The 14,657-nt window shown below is 37.7% G+C and overlaps 1 protein-coding gene across 1 annotated transcript in view; it reads left to right on the forward strand.

Annotated features, from left to right (window-relative positions):
- Positions 1-14,657, forward strand: part of sema4c (sema domain, immunoglobulin domain (Ig), transmembrane domain (TM) and short cytoplasmic domain, (semaphorin) 4C) — a 156,941-nt gene that overhangs the window by 123,800 nt on the left and 18,484 nt on the right. Inside the window, exons 8-11 of the mRNA XM_033972330.2 lie at positions 987-1,106; positions 6,503-6,654; positions 11,020-11,195; positions 14,488-14,632. Coding sequence (XP_033828221.1) covers positions 987-1,106; positions 6,503-6,654; positions 11,020-11,195; positions 14,488-14,632 — 593 coding nt within the window. The remainder of the gene's footprint in view (positions 1-986; positions 1,107-6,502; positions 6,655-11,019; positions 11,196-14,487; positions 14,633-14,657) is intronic.

A 14,657-nucleotide genomic window follows, 5' to 3' on the forward strand; every position in this document is an offset into this window, starting at 1 on the left:
CTCTGATCAGAGTAGAAGAAAAGTCTAACACTTGTTTTGAGTCTTTTTGAGTAAACACCACGTCGAGAACCGAGTTTTCTTGACGCAGTGTAAATTATATCAACTACTATTACAAGTGCTTCCATTACAAATATTACACTACAGCTATTGCTTTTTGAGTACTTCTACTACCGATACTTTATGCTTTACTACTATGTTTCTGCAATACTACTTCTATTTTGCAATCAATAACTTACTTTAACACAAAAAAATATTGAAATAACTCAACTAAACATGAAAAACATACGGTCTGCTTTGTCAAAAACTCTACAGATGTTCAAAATATTGTCCGCAGACCTGTCTAAAGTTGGAGTACACTTATACCCCTATAGAAATCACTATAGCCATACTATTTGTAGAAAGTTGTCTGCAGTCTATTGACATTCATATCAAACCGCAGATGCACAGGGCCAGTGCCTGATGCTCCCTCCCAGCAGGCTTGTTTTGACCGCTCCAACACAAGCATAAAAGGCCCATCAAATCTCTGCCAGTATTTCCCATTAGTTTTGTCATAGGCATACAGCAGCAGCCGGAGTCCAGTGACCCAATTTAACACTGTGGTAAACAGCCTTTCCAAGTGGACAACGGCTCCTATCAAATCTTATACAAGTGGAGTTTTACATTGCGTCTTATCTAGTGCAGAGTTGAGAGTTTTTAGTTTGTCAGCAGCATTGAAAAAGTATGTAAGTGTAAGTATGTGTAAGTAAAGGTGCTTTTCTGGACATCATATAATATTTCAGGCTTAACACTTGCATCGAATTTCCATAGAAACAAGCGAGCAGGTAGTAGACTCCCCCCTCCGCACACAGCTCTACACTAATCAGGCAAAATGTTATTACTTTCTATAATCTCCAGCGCCAACAGTTATTTCACATCTATTTAAATTATGTATATATAAAAGTAATCATGTTGAAACAATAAATAAACCAACCCTTGCATTTTTACAGATAAGGAGCTATACTCTGCAACCCTCAATAACTTCCTTGGAACAGAGCCAGTCATTCTGAGAAATCTTGGCCAGCAGCACTACAGCATGAAGAGTGAATACCTGCCCGCTTGGCTAAACGGTAAGTCCAAAAAAATACACTAAAACCCTGTCTAAAATAACTGTGGTAAGTATGTCAAGGGAAAGGTGAACCAAAACGGACTTCATGATAACACAGTTGGCCCAGAGCTGGGGTCATAGGGGTTCATTTTAAAACGGGCCAGTAGAGAGGGAGAGTAGCTGTAGTGGGTTAGGGACATCCCCAGGCAAGAACGAAATGGGTAGCTACACAGATTGTATGGCAACAAGACAGGGCCAAATGACTGCCGATGGGAAAGAGAGTTTGGGTTTTTGTACCGCTCTGGACAAATAGAGCCATAGCGAGCAGATTTAGAATTGCAACAGGAAGTCAGTGATGGGTTTATTTTTATGTAAATGTGGTACTGTTTTGGAAAGCTAATGTATTCCCCACAGCGGTAAGCATACTGTTCAATTGGAGAGCGGAGAAACTGACAGTGATCAGAAATGTTTTGCGTAGACGTACAGCTAATATGTTTTAAAACGGCTCTAAATTTGTAACAGCTGAACGTTTGTAGGTAGCTGGAGTAGCCTAAAATTATACTCAAGTGTAATATTACTCAAGTATAAGGGGAAAGTAAGTAACTCCTAGAAGCTAAAACCATACTTGGGGAAACTACCATTCAAGGAGTAGTAATTGTTACGGACGGGTTGTAAAATTAAAATTATAATTTGAAGTCATTGTAGTATGAAGGACAAAACATCGAAGAGCCTGAAAATATTTAAAAAGTATGAATGTGGTGTGTGAGTGCGTGTTGGTGGTGGTCGGAGGGGCCGATGGCACAGATTGGCAGCCTCACCTCTGTCAGTCTGCCCCACCAAGTGTAGAGTGAATGAATAATGTACTTAAATGCCTTTGGTGTCTTTAAATGCACCATATAAATCAAATTTTATCTGTTTTACAAAACCTAAACCTGACTATCACTATATATTCTGCCTTAATTGTATCTACTATAGTTGATATGGTAAAGCCAAAAGAATTAAATAGTCATCACTTCTATTTTCACATTAATTTGTATTGGGACTGCCTAGTAAGCTCAGACATTCAAACTATGTATTATGCAATGTTTTCCAGCTACTTGTAGAATCTATTCTCAGACTTATCATGTGTTTAGCCAAATTAGCAAAGCTAAATAAGTCCCAAAGCGTTGCCACATGGGTTGTAGCTTGGACGCTGTGGCCTGACTGTCTGTAGCCTTCTGTTGCTCCATATCCCAGAGTGCATTAGTATTCACTGTTACACATGTTAGCTATGCCCCATGTTAATACAGGTCAGAACTAACAGCAATACAAATTTGAACTTTGCCATTTGCACATTTTTCAGGATATCAGAATAATTGAGTTAATTTAGTGTTTTCCCTGCTTTGTGGTTGCCGATATGCAAAAAGCCATTGTCTGAAAAGGTGCATTTTGTTGCCCATAGTGTAAAACTGTTCAAGTAGTTCTTTTTGACCTGTTGCAAATTAATAGCCAGACCTTGACAGTTCACAACATGCTTTTATACAGGGAAATTCACCATAATTGACTGCCCAGAAATCATTAATTTGAGTTTCAATTTTCACCTCGACAGACATGCCACAGAGTAAGATTAAATATGTTTTCAAATAATAGAAATCACATTAGGGGTGATAACAGCGCTGGCTTCTTTTTAAAGCAATTTCATTAAAATGTAAAAATGAGAAACATGCACAGACATAAGAGCAGAACTGAAACACGGGAAATGAATTGTGGTGCACGGGTAAAACGAAGGATCATTATCTTTTTGGATGGAGAGAGACAGAGAGAGGAATGGGGGATTTGGGGAGAAGCGAAGGGAGAACGAGGCTTGTTTTAATTAACAAAGAAAGAGTTATCAAAGTACAGAAATACAAACGTTAAAAAAAAAACAATGAACATTTGTTTTACTGGAAATACTGGGTGTGCTGCCAAGGCTCTGGTTAACGTCTTATAAGTTGGAGGTTAATGCTTCTTTCATTGAGCTTAGTATCTCAAAACGGTAGGCAATCCCATGGAAAAATTAAAATCAAGTACCGGTAATATTGGTACCATCACCATGCCTTGTATTCTCGAAAGACAATTAGTGTTAAGGTGCACCATGAAGCTGTTTCACACCACCTGCTTGGCTTGGAATGAGCTGATGTGTAACTTGGCCTGCATGAGATAGATTGGATAGATAAAAACACCCCTTGAATGCTATTAATGAGTTTAATACCATACTGTGAACCAGCAGGGGCGTACCCTCCACCCAAAAAGTCACATAAAGTTACATATAAATGCCTTATTATTATATTTATTAAATAACTTTTTTGGAAAATGTTTCCAGACAGCACTAAAACTGAAATGGCGATAGGGAAATAATTGGGAAATTGAGGTGAACTGAGAAAACAGAGATACACAGCATAAACTGAGCGATAAGGCAAATTATTATTCATAGCAGTACAAAACTGGTATGAAAAAATAGACCCAAAAGAAGCGCCTACTCACCTCATACGGGGGCAAAATGAAGTGTAGGCAGGTTTCATACAAAATTGGGGTTAAATAATGCTTTCTAGGCAGGGCCTGGTGTTGTCCAGTCAGCAGCATGGGTGCCCCAGACTGTCTGGTGTGCAGCACTGTGCAAACTGATTCACTTTTACCCAAGAAGGACAAAAGGAGAGCCACCAAATTTAACACAGTGAGGATATGAGCTGTGTTATAGGTTGGGTTCAATTCAATTCATTTTATTTTTGTAATGCCCAAAATCACAACAACAGTTGTCTTGAAGGGCGTTCATGTTTTGGTTGATGGGGGAAACCGGAGTACCCGGAGGAAACCCTTCCAGACACGGGGAGAAACATGCAAAACTCCACACAGAAAGGCCTGGGCGACCCGGGGATCGAACCAAACCTTCTTGCTGTGAGGCATGAGTGGTTCACATGACATCACAACATTCAGAGTCCCCAGAGTTTAACACTGAGCTGCAGGACAGAATTATATGGTGGAATTTGCTGTTTAATTGTCAGATTATAGATTTGTTGACTGGTTTATTTATAGGAATATTCACATTAAACAAAACCTGGCACAAAGTTCAACGTCTTTTCTGTCAGTACAAATAAACAAAAGAGAAAGAATCGTTTAAGGGCATAAGATTCATATGGCAAGTAAATCACCAGTTGAGTTGCATAGGCCCTTGTCCACCATCCGAGATTATGACTTCATCAAATTCTGGGTCATGAATGCAACCTATTCCATTCAAACCAGGTTATTTTAATTATTAATTTGACAGCTTATTATGAGTTTGAAAGATATGTGTGTGTTCAGTTGCAAATACATGTGTGCGCTTGACCCTAGCTGAACTAATCTTATAAATCTCACTTTCTCTGTAGATAAGACAGTATTTATCAAACTGTGGTACGTGTACAAGCGATGGTGTGCAAGCTGCCTCTAGTGGCACGGAGAGCCACGTGCAGTCTGAGTATTTGTTCCCATTTAGAGACACATCTATTAATATTTTTGTCCTGTTTGGGGTTTATCATTATTTAAAACTACCTCATCCATGCCTCGTTTCATTTTAGACCTAGTTTTGTCCAAATTTAGGCTTAAAAAAGTCTGTGTTAAGATCTCATAGTACTCAAAAAGCCAAACAATATCTTAGGTGGAACTGAGTGTGAAAAGTTTGAGAACCTTGATTTTTACATTTTTACAAACTTGAAAAACTGTTTAAATTACAGTATTTGCAGTTGTCCAAAGTTATTCCTCATATGTGCATCCTAATTAGTCACCATGATTAGTTTACAACTGCTTTTCACAAGTCTCGTAGACCAGAGCTGTCACGAAAAAATAAACAACTACAACAACTATCATGCTAACCTCATACTTGATTTTCGTACGAGTAAACGCACAAATTAGATGTGGACAGCACGCAGCAGACATATTTTGACCTCAAGAGCGGCTTATACAATATATCTGTACTGGGGCAAGACTAATTTTGCTAAAATACATGTGTTAACAGTAGTGCTCATACTTCTAGTTATCAGTAAAATGAACGCTAACACATACAGCCACAGTGAATCAGTTAATTCAGTTTTCTAGTTGAAGTTATACTTTATAAAGATGATGTTGAAAGACATTTTTATCTCTAAAAGTACAGCCTGTCCATGAAATCATATATCCTCCAAAAATCCTCCAAATCCATTAAAATCCGTCCTGAAAACGGCATATTTTTTTCTAAATCTAACACTTTGGCTTAATGAGAACTCAGGATTGAGAAAGACGAGAGGAGGATGAAGAAGGTGTGGATCTCAAATGGACCATTATTATTAGGCAGTCCCAGTGAGACAGATCAAGGCTGGGGTAATATGAGGAGAGATAGAGGAGGAAATATGGAAGAGGTGAGAAGTGACTGTTAGTTTGTATCTGCAGAGACAGTGTGAAAGAGCTGCAGGCCAGTGCTGTGTTTTATTCAGCGCGATGTATGCCTGACCCTGAACATATCAACTTTTGTGGATAATATAGTATAAAGTATTGAGGTGGGTCACTAGCCTGTAACTAAGTAAGCAATGATGGTTTTATATTTATAATAAGTAATAATATATTTCTATTTTTACTATCATTACTATAACATCTAGTACAGTGCTATCATATGTAAATTCTAAATAGCTGCATGTATGTGGTTAAAAGATGTAAACCATGCACTATTATGAGCATTCTGACTTTAAAACAGTATTATCTTATTGTAATGGTTTATTTTATGCATTTCCTTTTTTTTTTTTACTTGGCAAATGTCATGTATATTTGTTATTGTAATAAGTAAAAATTATAGAGCCTAAGGAAATACATATATATCTTCCCTTTAGATACATATATCAATTCAGTTAAAGTGGAACTAAACACTAAATCTACTTTTTCTTGCTACTAAACTCTGTAACATTATTGTCTATACTGTTCTCTGTCCTTTTTGTCAATTTCAGTGCAATCTATCAGTAAAGGCTGCACTAGCACTAATGATTGGAGGTGCTGGGGTTTAGGTAGTGAGGATTCAGATCAGCGAGGGTATTTTTAGGTTTAATTCAATTGGATTTCACCATTGAAACTGGCAACTTAAATGAGAGACTCTTGCGGTTTCTGCTTTCATCATCTTAAGAACCAAAACACCTTTAACATAAATAACTTGACCAATGTTTTTCTAAGAATTATTCAGAGTAAAAGCTATATTTGATTTGAACATATTCACCTAATATTGGGGGACACGGATAGGTCAAGTTGAAGAAATGTTAAATCTAAATATCACACACATTTCTTACTTATAGTTGGTATATTTTTTCTTGTAAGAACCACTACATTTCTTCAAATACAACCATATTGATTCGAAGGCGTATGTAGCACAGAAGCCATAACTTGTGTGTATGTGTTCTTTTACAGAGCCAGACTTTGTGGGCTCGGCGCTGGTCAGAGAAGGCCTGGGCAGTAAAGACGGAGACGACGATAAGATTTACTTCTTCTTCAGTGAACGTGCGCTGGAGCTGGACTGTGACACGGAGCTCACAGTGGCCCGGGTGGCTCGGGTCTGCAAGGTGATATATGAGGCTCATTCTGATCTCTGCTCACTACAAGTGCACTTACAAACTTTTAACTGTGTAATACTGTGAATGAAACACATGCCGCAGTATTTGACTTGAACGGACATCATACAGTAACACAATAAGGAATATATGAAGCATTAAAAGTACTGGTAATAGTGTGTCAAACGGAAAAATACTGCAACTCTGTAATAGCTACTGATAGCTGATAAACAAAAAAGTGCTGTAATTGCACCAGTGAAATCAAAGGTGCTGCCCACTTCCATTTATCTAGTTCAAAGCAGTATTTGTTCCTTTTTATTGGCTGCACTGAAACAAGGACGTTCAAGATGCACTATGTAACTTTTCTGGTGAGATTTCGACACCTGTTCATTATTATTGCTTCACCTAGAATACAATGGGGCATTTAAAATGAATAAATGTTCTAAGGTCTAGTCACTAATAGAAATCATCAGGTTTGTGAAATTACTTTTTGGATATTTAATGGAAAATACAGTGTAATCAATAGGAAAAACTGTCTCTTGCCCCTTATCTGGAAGTACACGGTGGCCCAAAAGTCACTGATACTTTTAAATCTTCAATAGCTTGTATAATTCTTAAGTTATACTCACCAAATTTTAGCAGTAGTTAAATTGAACCTCCCGAGATTTTTGGCAATATATACAGTTGTAATTGTTCACTTACACTTGAACTTATCACTACTTAAACTTGGGGAAGTAAAAATGACCTAATTTTCGCATTGAAGCCCGATCCAACACACACTTTCCATAACATTTGAAAGCATTTCCGGATTTCCGGCTCTTATTTGATCCTTGATATTACATTTAAATTTGTTTATTGTCTGAGGTTTATTCACAAACACCTTTTCTTTAAGATCGTCCCACAGGAAGAAATCGGGACTAGTCAGGTCTGTGGAGATCACATACTGCCCCCTGTCTTTGAAAACAACTTATTATTCCTTTAATGTCATTTACACTCTGGGCGTCTCTGGTTTTAAAATGTCAACTGTAACACCGCTGGGTTTGTGAGTTTGACCCGTGTGACTCAAAGTACCACTGTACAATGAGGGTTCATTCCTCCGTGCTGCATTTGCTCATATTAATGTCGGAAGGGTAGTTCTAAACGCTCTGAAAAAATAAAAGAAAAATATTTAGATATAAAAGAGTTATGAAGTGACTTTTGAAAACTATCAATTAAACTTTTGTGTCTTGCATTAACTCAATTTCAGGCTTTATATTGCTAAAAAGAATTTCAGTCTTGAGAATGTCACCGGCTTCTCTCCATGGAGTGAGAGTAGTTTAATATCCTACTGTGGCAAATCTATGAAGACAGGAAGGTGGCAGACCCCCACTAGAAAAGCTACTTAGTGCACCTTTAAAGCATTATTTAAGATGTATACCAGCATTAAGGGCACAACACAAAGCGTAAAGTGTATCTCAATACAGTAGCTTTTGTTCAGACCAGTCAAACTCATATGCATTTTGGCACATTGAATCTAAAATCACAAAGTCCTAGTGTTGGCTGGTCCTCATCTGTTATTCCTCTCTCCAGCTGTTTTGGCATCTGTCTCGTATTGTGCTTCAACATTTCCCTTCGTACAGCCATATAAGGATCACACTGGTACTGCGCACTGTTACATATTTAACACAAGAAATCTATCGAACAAGAGCCAAAAGGAGAAAAACATAATGAATTTTAATGCCGCATTATTACAGGTCAGATTTAACCGGCTTTTCTCAGATCTAACTTTGATTTTGTTTCTGTTTACGTAGAACAAATTGAAGATAGGCATTACCCGGCAAAACGTAGCAATGCCTTTGATTTTCTATAAACCACTGAAATAATGAAATGCATTGGAGAGAGTGTGCAAATTCAGCAAATACCAGTGTTTCTTTGTTTTGTTTTTTCAAAAGTTTGCAGAAACTTTAAAGTGAATACGCATCCTTGGTAAAAGAAGGTAATGATTCTGGATGGTAATTTTATCTGTGGTTTGAATCTCGCTCTCGACGTCATTGGTTGAGCGATGAAATCCACTGACCTACAGGTTGGCGGTGCGATTCCAGCTCTCACAGATGCATATTGTTGTGTCCTTGAGCAAGACACCTAACCCACCTCGTGTCTGTTGGTGTGAATGGTTGAACAGTTCCATGATGTAAAGTGCTTTGAGTGCCTTGAAGCTGGAAAAACATGAAAACGTGAGTGGAGTTGTCCGATTATCACAATGAAACAGCAAAATCTGATTTCTTTCTGATCACGGTCCCTCAGATTACCCACATTTTAATAATCAGACAATCCCAGAAATCTGATAATAATCTTTTGTGTACATGTAAACATTGCTACTGACAGAGAATCGCACAGTTTAGCGAATCTGGCAAGTATTATGAAGTCAGCAATCTGTTATCTATTAGTGTTCTTAGCTAGCAGGTTCAGTCGTGTTTAAAACTCCTCATATCTGTTCTTCATGTGTACCCATGTCGTGTCAGTAACCTTTAAAACCAGAGATGGGCTGCAAGCATTTCTGATGAGACACGTTTAATGAGTTTACAGGAAGTGCCATTTATGGCCGTGACTCGTGACTGTGATCAACAATAAAGACTGTGAATGAAATGAGGACCAGATGCTCAAACATGATCTGCACCAGACGCATGAATTATTCAGTGCACCCTGTAGACAGCCCCACTCCTGAGGCCATTCCCACTCGTTTAATATGTTTCTATGTGATCACTGAGGCCAATAAGATGTACAAGTCAAATTTATTACACTGTATAAAAGCTATTTATTATTACTTGAGGTAACGGGCCGTATGTATAATTCAAAATAGTATTGCTTGGGAAAATATCCTTAAAAATATGAAATTTAAGGCATAAATCATCACAGTTTTGGTGTTTCAGTTTTGCAGTTTCATCCCCAAAACTAGTTCAGAGGATTAGCTTTGGAAACTGTTTTACTGCTACTACTACTACCACTACTATGTTGTTCTACTGATAGTACTTCTACTACTACATGTACATATGTCAATCAGTGCTGATGTCATTTCTAGTATTTCTACTATTATCAACCAATGCTGTTACCACTACTATGTATAATTTTACTACTACTACTACTAATACTATGGCCACTCTTGCTATTACTACTACTTCTGTTACCACTTGAACAGCTAGTACTACAATTCTCTTATTATACTCCCACTAATAGTTGATTAATTATCATTCCTGTTTTTTGCCTCACGTTTAAGCTCTTATGCTACATCGCTTAAGCTCGAAAAAATTAAACGGATTTTATTTTTAAGATCCATAAATACAAAGAAATCTGAATACAGTGCTGATCATTCCTGCCTTAAATATATGTATTATAATCATTATCCCAGATTTGAGCATTAGCGTTAAACGTATTATGTGTAAATGATCCTTAAAAGGCTTTGCAGAGACAGGAGTGCAGTGCCAGCTCTGAACCAGCACAGCACATGTTATCTTCACAGGCACACAATCCAGCGCTAATATACCATAGAGCAGTAATAGCAGCTAAGCCTATGAGAATGTAATATTTAACACACCGTGCGCCAGAGGTAATACGAGGGCAATGCACAGGAAATATATGGAGTGGAAATATACAGTATCAATAGCCTAAGTTCAGTATTCTATATATGTTTATGCTTATAGTGTTGATGAATAGGAATTATCGATTTTGGTGTTTTGCGTTTTTCACTATATTCACTTACATTACAAAATTAAAGTTGTACTCTGTAACTTTTCTACTGGAGCGTTCACTGTACCTGCATTGCTTTGCCTGGAATGAAACTCATCTACCTTGCATTTTCAGCTTTTATTTTATTGCTCAAAAACACTAAAAAACATGTGTTCTTACTGTGAGCGGGGTTGCCTCTCCACAGATCTGACTTATAACTTTGTCTGGTAACACCACCTGCCTGTATTTCCACAGAGGTAGATTATGCTAGCCTGTGGAACATTTCAGACGAGGCGATAACATCCACGACGATAGACAAATGGCGGACCGTACACCAGAAAAGTTACTCAATACAACATTAAACACGCTGATTTTTTATCTACTTTTTTGTTATGAGAAATGCATCAACATCATTAAATGTAGCGTCCTCAAAAAATCATTTTAAAATACCGTTTTACAGCACTTCCTCTCCCAACATGTGCAGATTAATCATAAACAACCTCATTACAAACCATACATTTTGTGAAGTGTTATGTCTAAGTGAGCCGCTCCACACTGAGTTGCCCTTAAGAGCTTTAATTTTGATTAGACCCTCTCGATGCTCTACTATATCTCGTATAATTGCATATTTTCCACACATTTCGTTTTTTAAGATCGTCTCCTCTGTGTTTTTAGGGTGACTTGGGTGGGACCAGGACTCTGCAGAAGAAGTGGACCACGTTTCAGAAAGCCCGTCTGGAGTGCTCTCTCCCTGAACGCCACGTGTCCTTCAACAACCTCCGTGCGGTGTTCACTTTACCGGGACAGGACTGGAGATGGACCACCTTCTACGGCATCTTCCACGCACAATGGTCAGTGAGTGCGTGGTTCAGTGCCTGCTCAATACTGATGTCGTGTCATTGGGCAAGACACTTCAGACACTCCAGTGTCGTACATTGATATAGCTAAGAACCAAATACTGCTAAACCCCAAGAAGACCTCAACAGTATTTTTATTTGAGTAGAATTCCTAAACCCATTTGTATTTTCTACTACTACCATTACTGCTACAGCTATTATTTCTACTACCACCTCTACTGGTGGTACTATTTATTCTACTACTACTACTACTACTACTACTACTACTACTACTACTACTACAGCCCAATATAATATTTAATAACTGAATACTGAACACTTCCAAAATAGACCTCAACATTTTTATTTGAGCAGATTTACTAAACTTGAATCTATGCAGTACTACTACTCTTTATTACCACTAGTACTACTGTTTCTTCTACTACTACTACTACTACTACTACTACTACTACTATTACTACTACTACTACTACTACTGCCAGGGTGTGATCATATATAAATGGTTAAATATGATCATCAACCTTTCTGCTTTTTGGACGAATCACACCTTGACCACTACTACTTCTTCTTCTACTACGACTACTACTACTACTACTATTACTACTACTACTGCTACTACTACTACTACTACTACTACTACTACTACTACTACTACTACTACTACAGCCCAATATAGTATTTAATAACTGAATATTACTAAAACACTTCCTAAATAGACCTCAACATTTTTATTTGAACAGATTTACTAAACTTGCATCTATGCACTACTATGTACTACTAGTATTTATGACCTCTAGTACTACTGTTTCTACTCTTACTACTACTACTACTACTACTACTACTACTACTGCCAGGGCATGATCATATACAAATAGTTAAATATGAAGAAAAAAGATTATCAACCTTTCTGCTTTTTGGACAAATCACACCTTGACCACTACTTCTACTTCTTCTACTACTACTACTATCTTAACTTTAACTTCTTTTGTAGGCCTATTACATGTACTTCTACCTCAACTATCTTCCTGCTCCTCCTACTATCACTACAACTATTACCACGACTTAAAGAATCTATTTTGTCACATATCCATACATTATTCTGCTGACTAAAACGCAGTTAGATAATACGACAGCTCAAATTACTGCGACAGACTGTCTACATAAGGTCTTGGAAATATTGCAACCTTGTACTCATTTAAATGTAGCACTTAGCGCTGGGAACTTTCTAAAGGACACCCGGATGAATGCTAGCCAAATAGACTGGCCTTAGCACCTTAATTACGGAAATACCTTTTTGAACTGAGAGCATTAGATTTCCAATGAGTTATATTATTCTTCCTACAGCATAAAAAGTAAGTATAAATATTCGGGTTGTGCGTATAATCAGATGGTATTCAGTGGCATTCAGTCATTTCTAATTGTCAGTATGTTTGGGTTTTAAAAGTATAGGATGTTGATAATATGAGATGCACATTAACACATGTTTTTTTTGATGGAGTAAGTATGAAATATGCACAACTAAACGGCAACGTACCATATATACACGTATTACTTTGGTCCGACACGGCTTATTGTCACCATGTTAGTGTACCTTTGCTTTGGTGTTAAGTTTGGAGAGGTTTTTGGTTTTAAAAGTTCAGTGTCTAGAGGCGATGCCCTTTGATGTGAGTCCATTGTGCTCCTCTCTCAGATATCACATCGCTAAAGTCAAGCCTCTTTGAACCTGTTTCTCTAGTCACAGTTCCCATAGTCTTTCTTTAAAACCCTTTCTTTTCTCCCCATGACTCACCAGGGACTCCTTAAAACCTCCAGGCTTTGATAGAGATCGCATTAAGATAATTGGACATTATGTAAATGATGGTGGCAGTTGAAGCAATAATCCCGCTGAATAGAGTGACTTTAAACCTGGAATCGCGCTGTCCCTACCCCCTTTGACGAGCGCCTTATGAAACGGCTAAGCTCGGTAATGTTTTCAGTAAAGTGCCTTCAACGAATGGAAGATGTGCTGTATAAATGAATATGCTCGACCTTTTCTGTGTGCGCTTACTGCTCGGAGGCAAGTTGACATTTTATCGCATCAAGGAGTGAATTTAAAGCGTCAACACGAGTAAACAAAGTACTGTAATTTCATTAGTTTTATAATATAGTTGTTATTAAATATTTATACATTTCACGATTTATTTATTTTTTTATCAGATTTTACTCATAAAATTTGTGTTAAGGTATTTTATTAAAGCTTTGACTTTGACCCAATTGACCGGGAGTTGGCTCGCCTCTCCGCAGATTCCATCCGTAACATCACACGCTTGTTCCCATAGAGCTGTTTGGTTTAATTTTTAATACCGTGGAGATAAACAGGTGGCAAACTCACCAGAGAAGGTACATAGTGCAGCTTTAAATTAAACATAAAAGCACTTCCTGTATTACCAGATGACATCACAAGGTGGAAACAGAGTGTTTTGAGAGAATAACTATGCCTAAATATGGCTTGTGTGTTAAACAATGAAATAAAACACAACTCCAGGTGTATTTTTGATGAGGAAACAGCATTATAACATCAGAAAATAACAGAAAATTGGAAAATATATAAGATGATACCTAAGGAACTGAAGAAGTGTCTTGGATGAGCAGCGAAACGTCTTCACTCCAACAATGTTTTGTCCAGTTGACAGATTTAACTTTGACCATGGATCAGACGTGGACGACCGAGGGATTACACAGGCGTCTTCATAAAAAATTAAAAGCAAAAACTTGAGTAGCGTCATTCGTGTCATGTTATTTCGCAATACTTCGAAATTATAAAAAATAACATTTAAACCACCAGTTAATGTAAATATATAGTTAATATTCATTCAAAACCCGAGGTCCAATGTCATTTCTCAAGCCATTTAGTGTTTACTTAGTCTGTAATTAAAAAATAACATGTCATTCCTCGGAGCAAGTTTTTATTGAATTTATTCTGCTGCTAAAAGCTAAAAAGTATGTGGCTTAATCACGCCTTTGAGTCACACATCAATACTTAATTTCACTCCTACTTGAAAAAACCTCTCCAGCTCCCAAAGTAGCCATTAAATCAAAGTGAATTTCCTGATTTGTGGCTATAATAGATTTGTATCAGCAGCATCCTGCAAGAGCCCATGTCATCAGGGAGGATAAGTGAACAGCCCCGAGCCTTTGAGAATTGACATGGGTAATGGGTTATTTAGCATGTGTACCATATGCGTGCATGTACAGTGACATTATATAACCATTCAAATGACTAATACGGCTTATTTTCTTGCCGCAGGGGTGATGTGGATGTGTCAGCGGTGTGCCAGTACCAGATTAATGATGTGAAGAAGGTTTTTGAAGGGTCCTATAAGGAGTACAGGGAGGCATCGCAGAGGTGGGGACGCTACACTGGGGCGGTGCCCAACCCACGGCCTGGATCGGTGAGATACTAAAACCTTACTTATT

The sequence above is a fragment of the Periophthalmus magnuspinnatus genome, chromosome 9 (assembly GCF_009829125.3).
Source record: "Periophthalmus magnuspinnatus isolate fPerMag1 chromosome 9, fPerMag1.2.pri, whole genome shotgun sequence".
Lineage (NCBI taxonomy): Eukaryota > Metazoa > Chordata > Actinopteri > Gobiiformes > Gobiidae > Periophthalmus > Periophthalmus magnuspinnatus.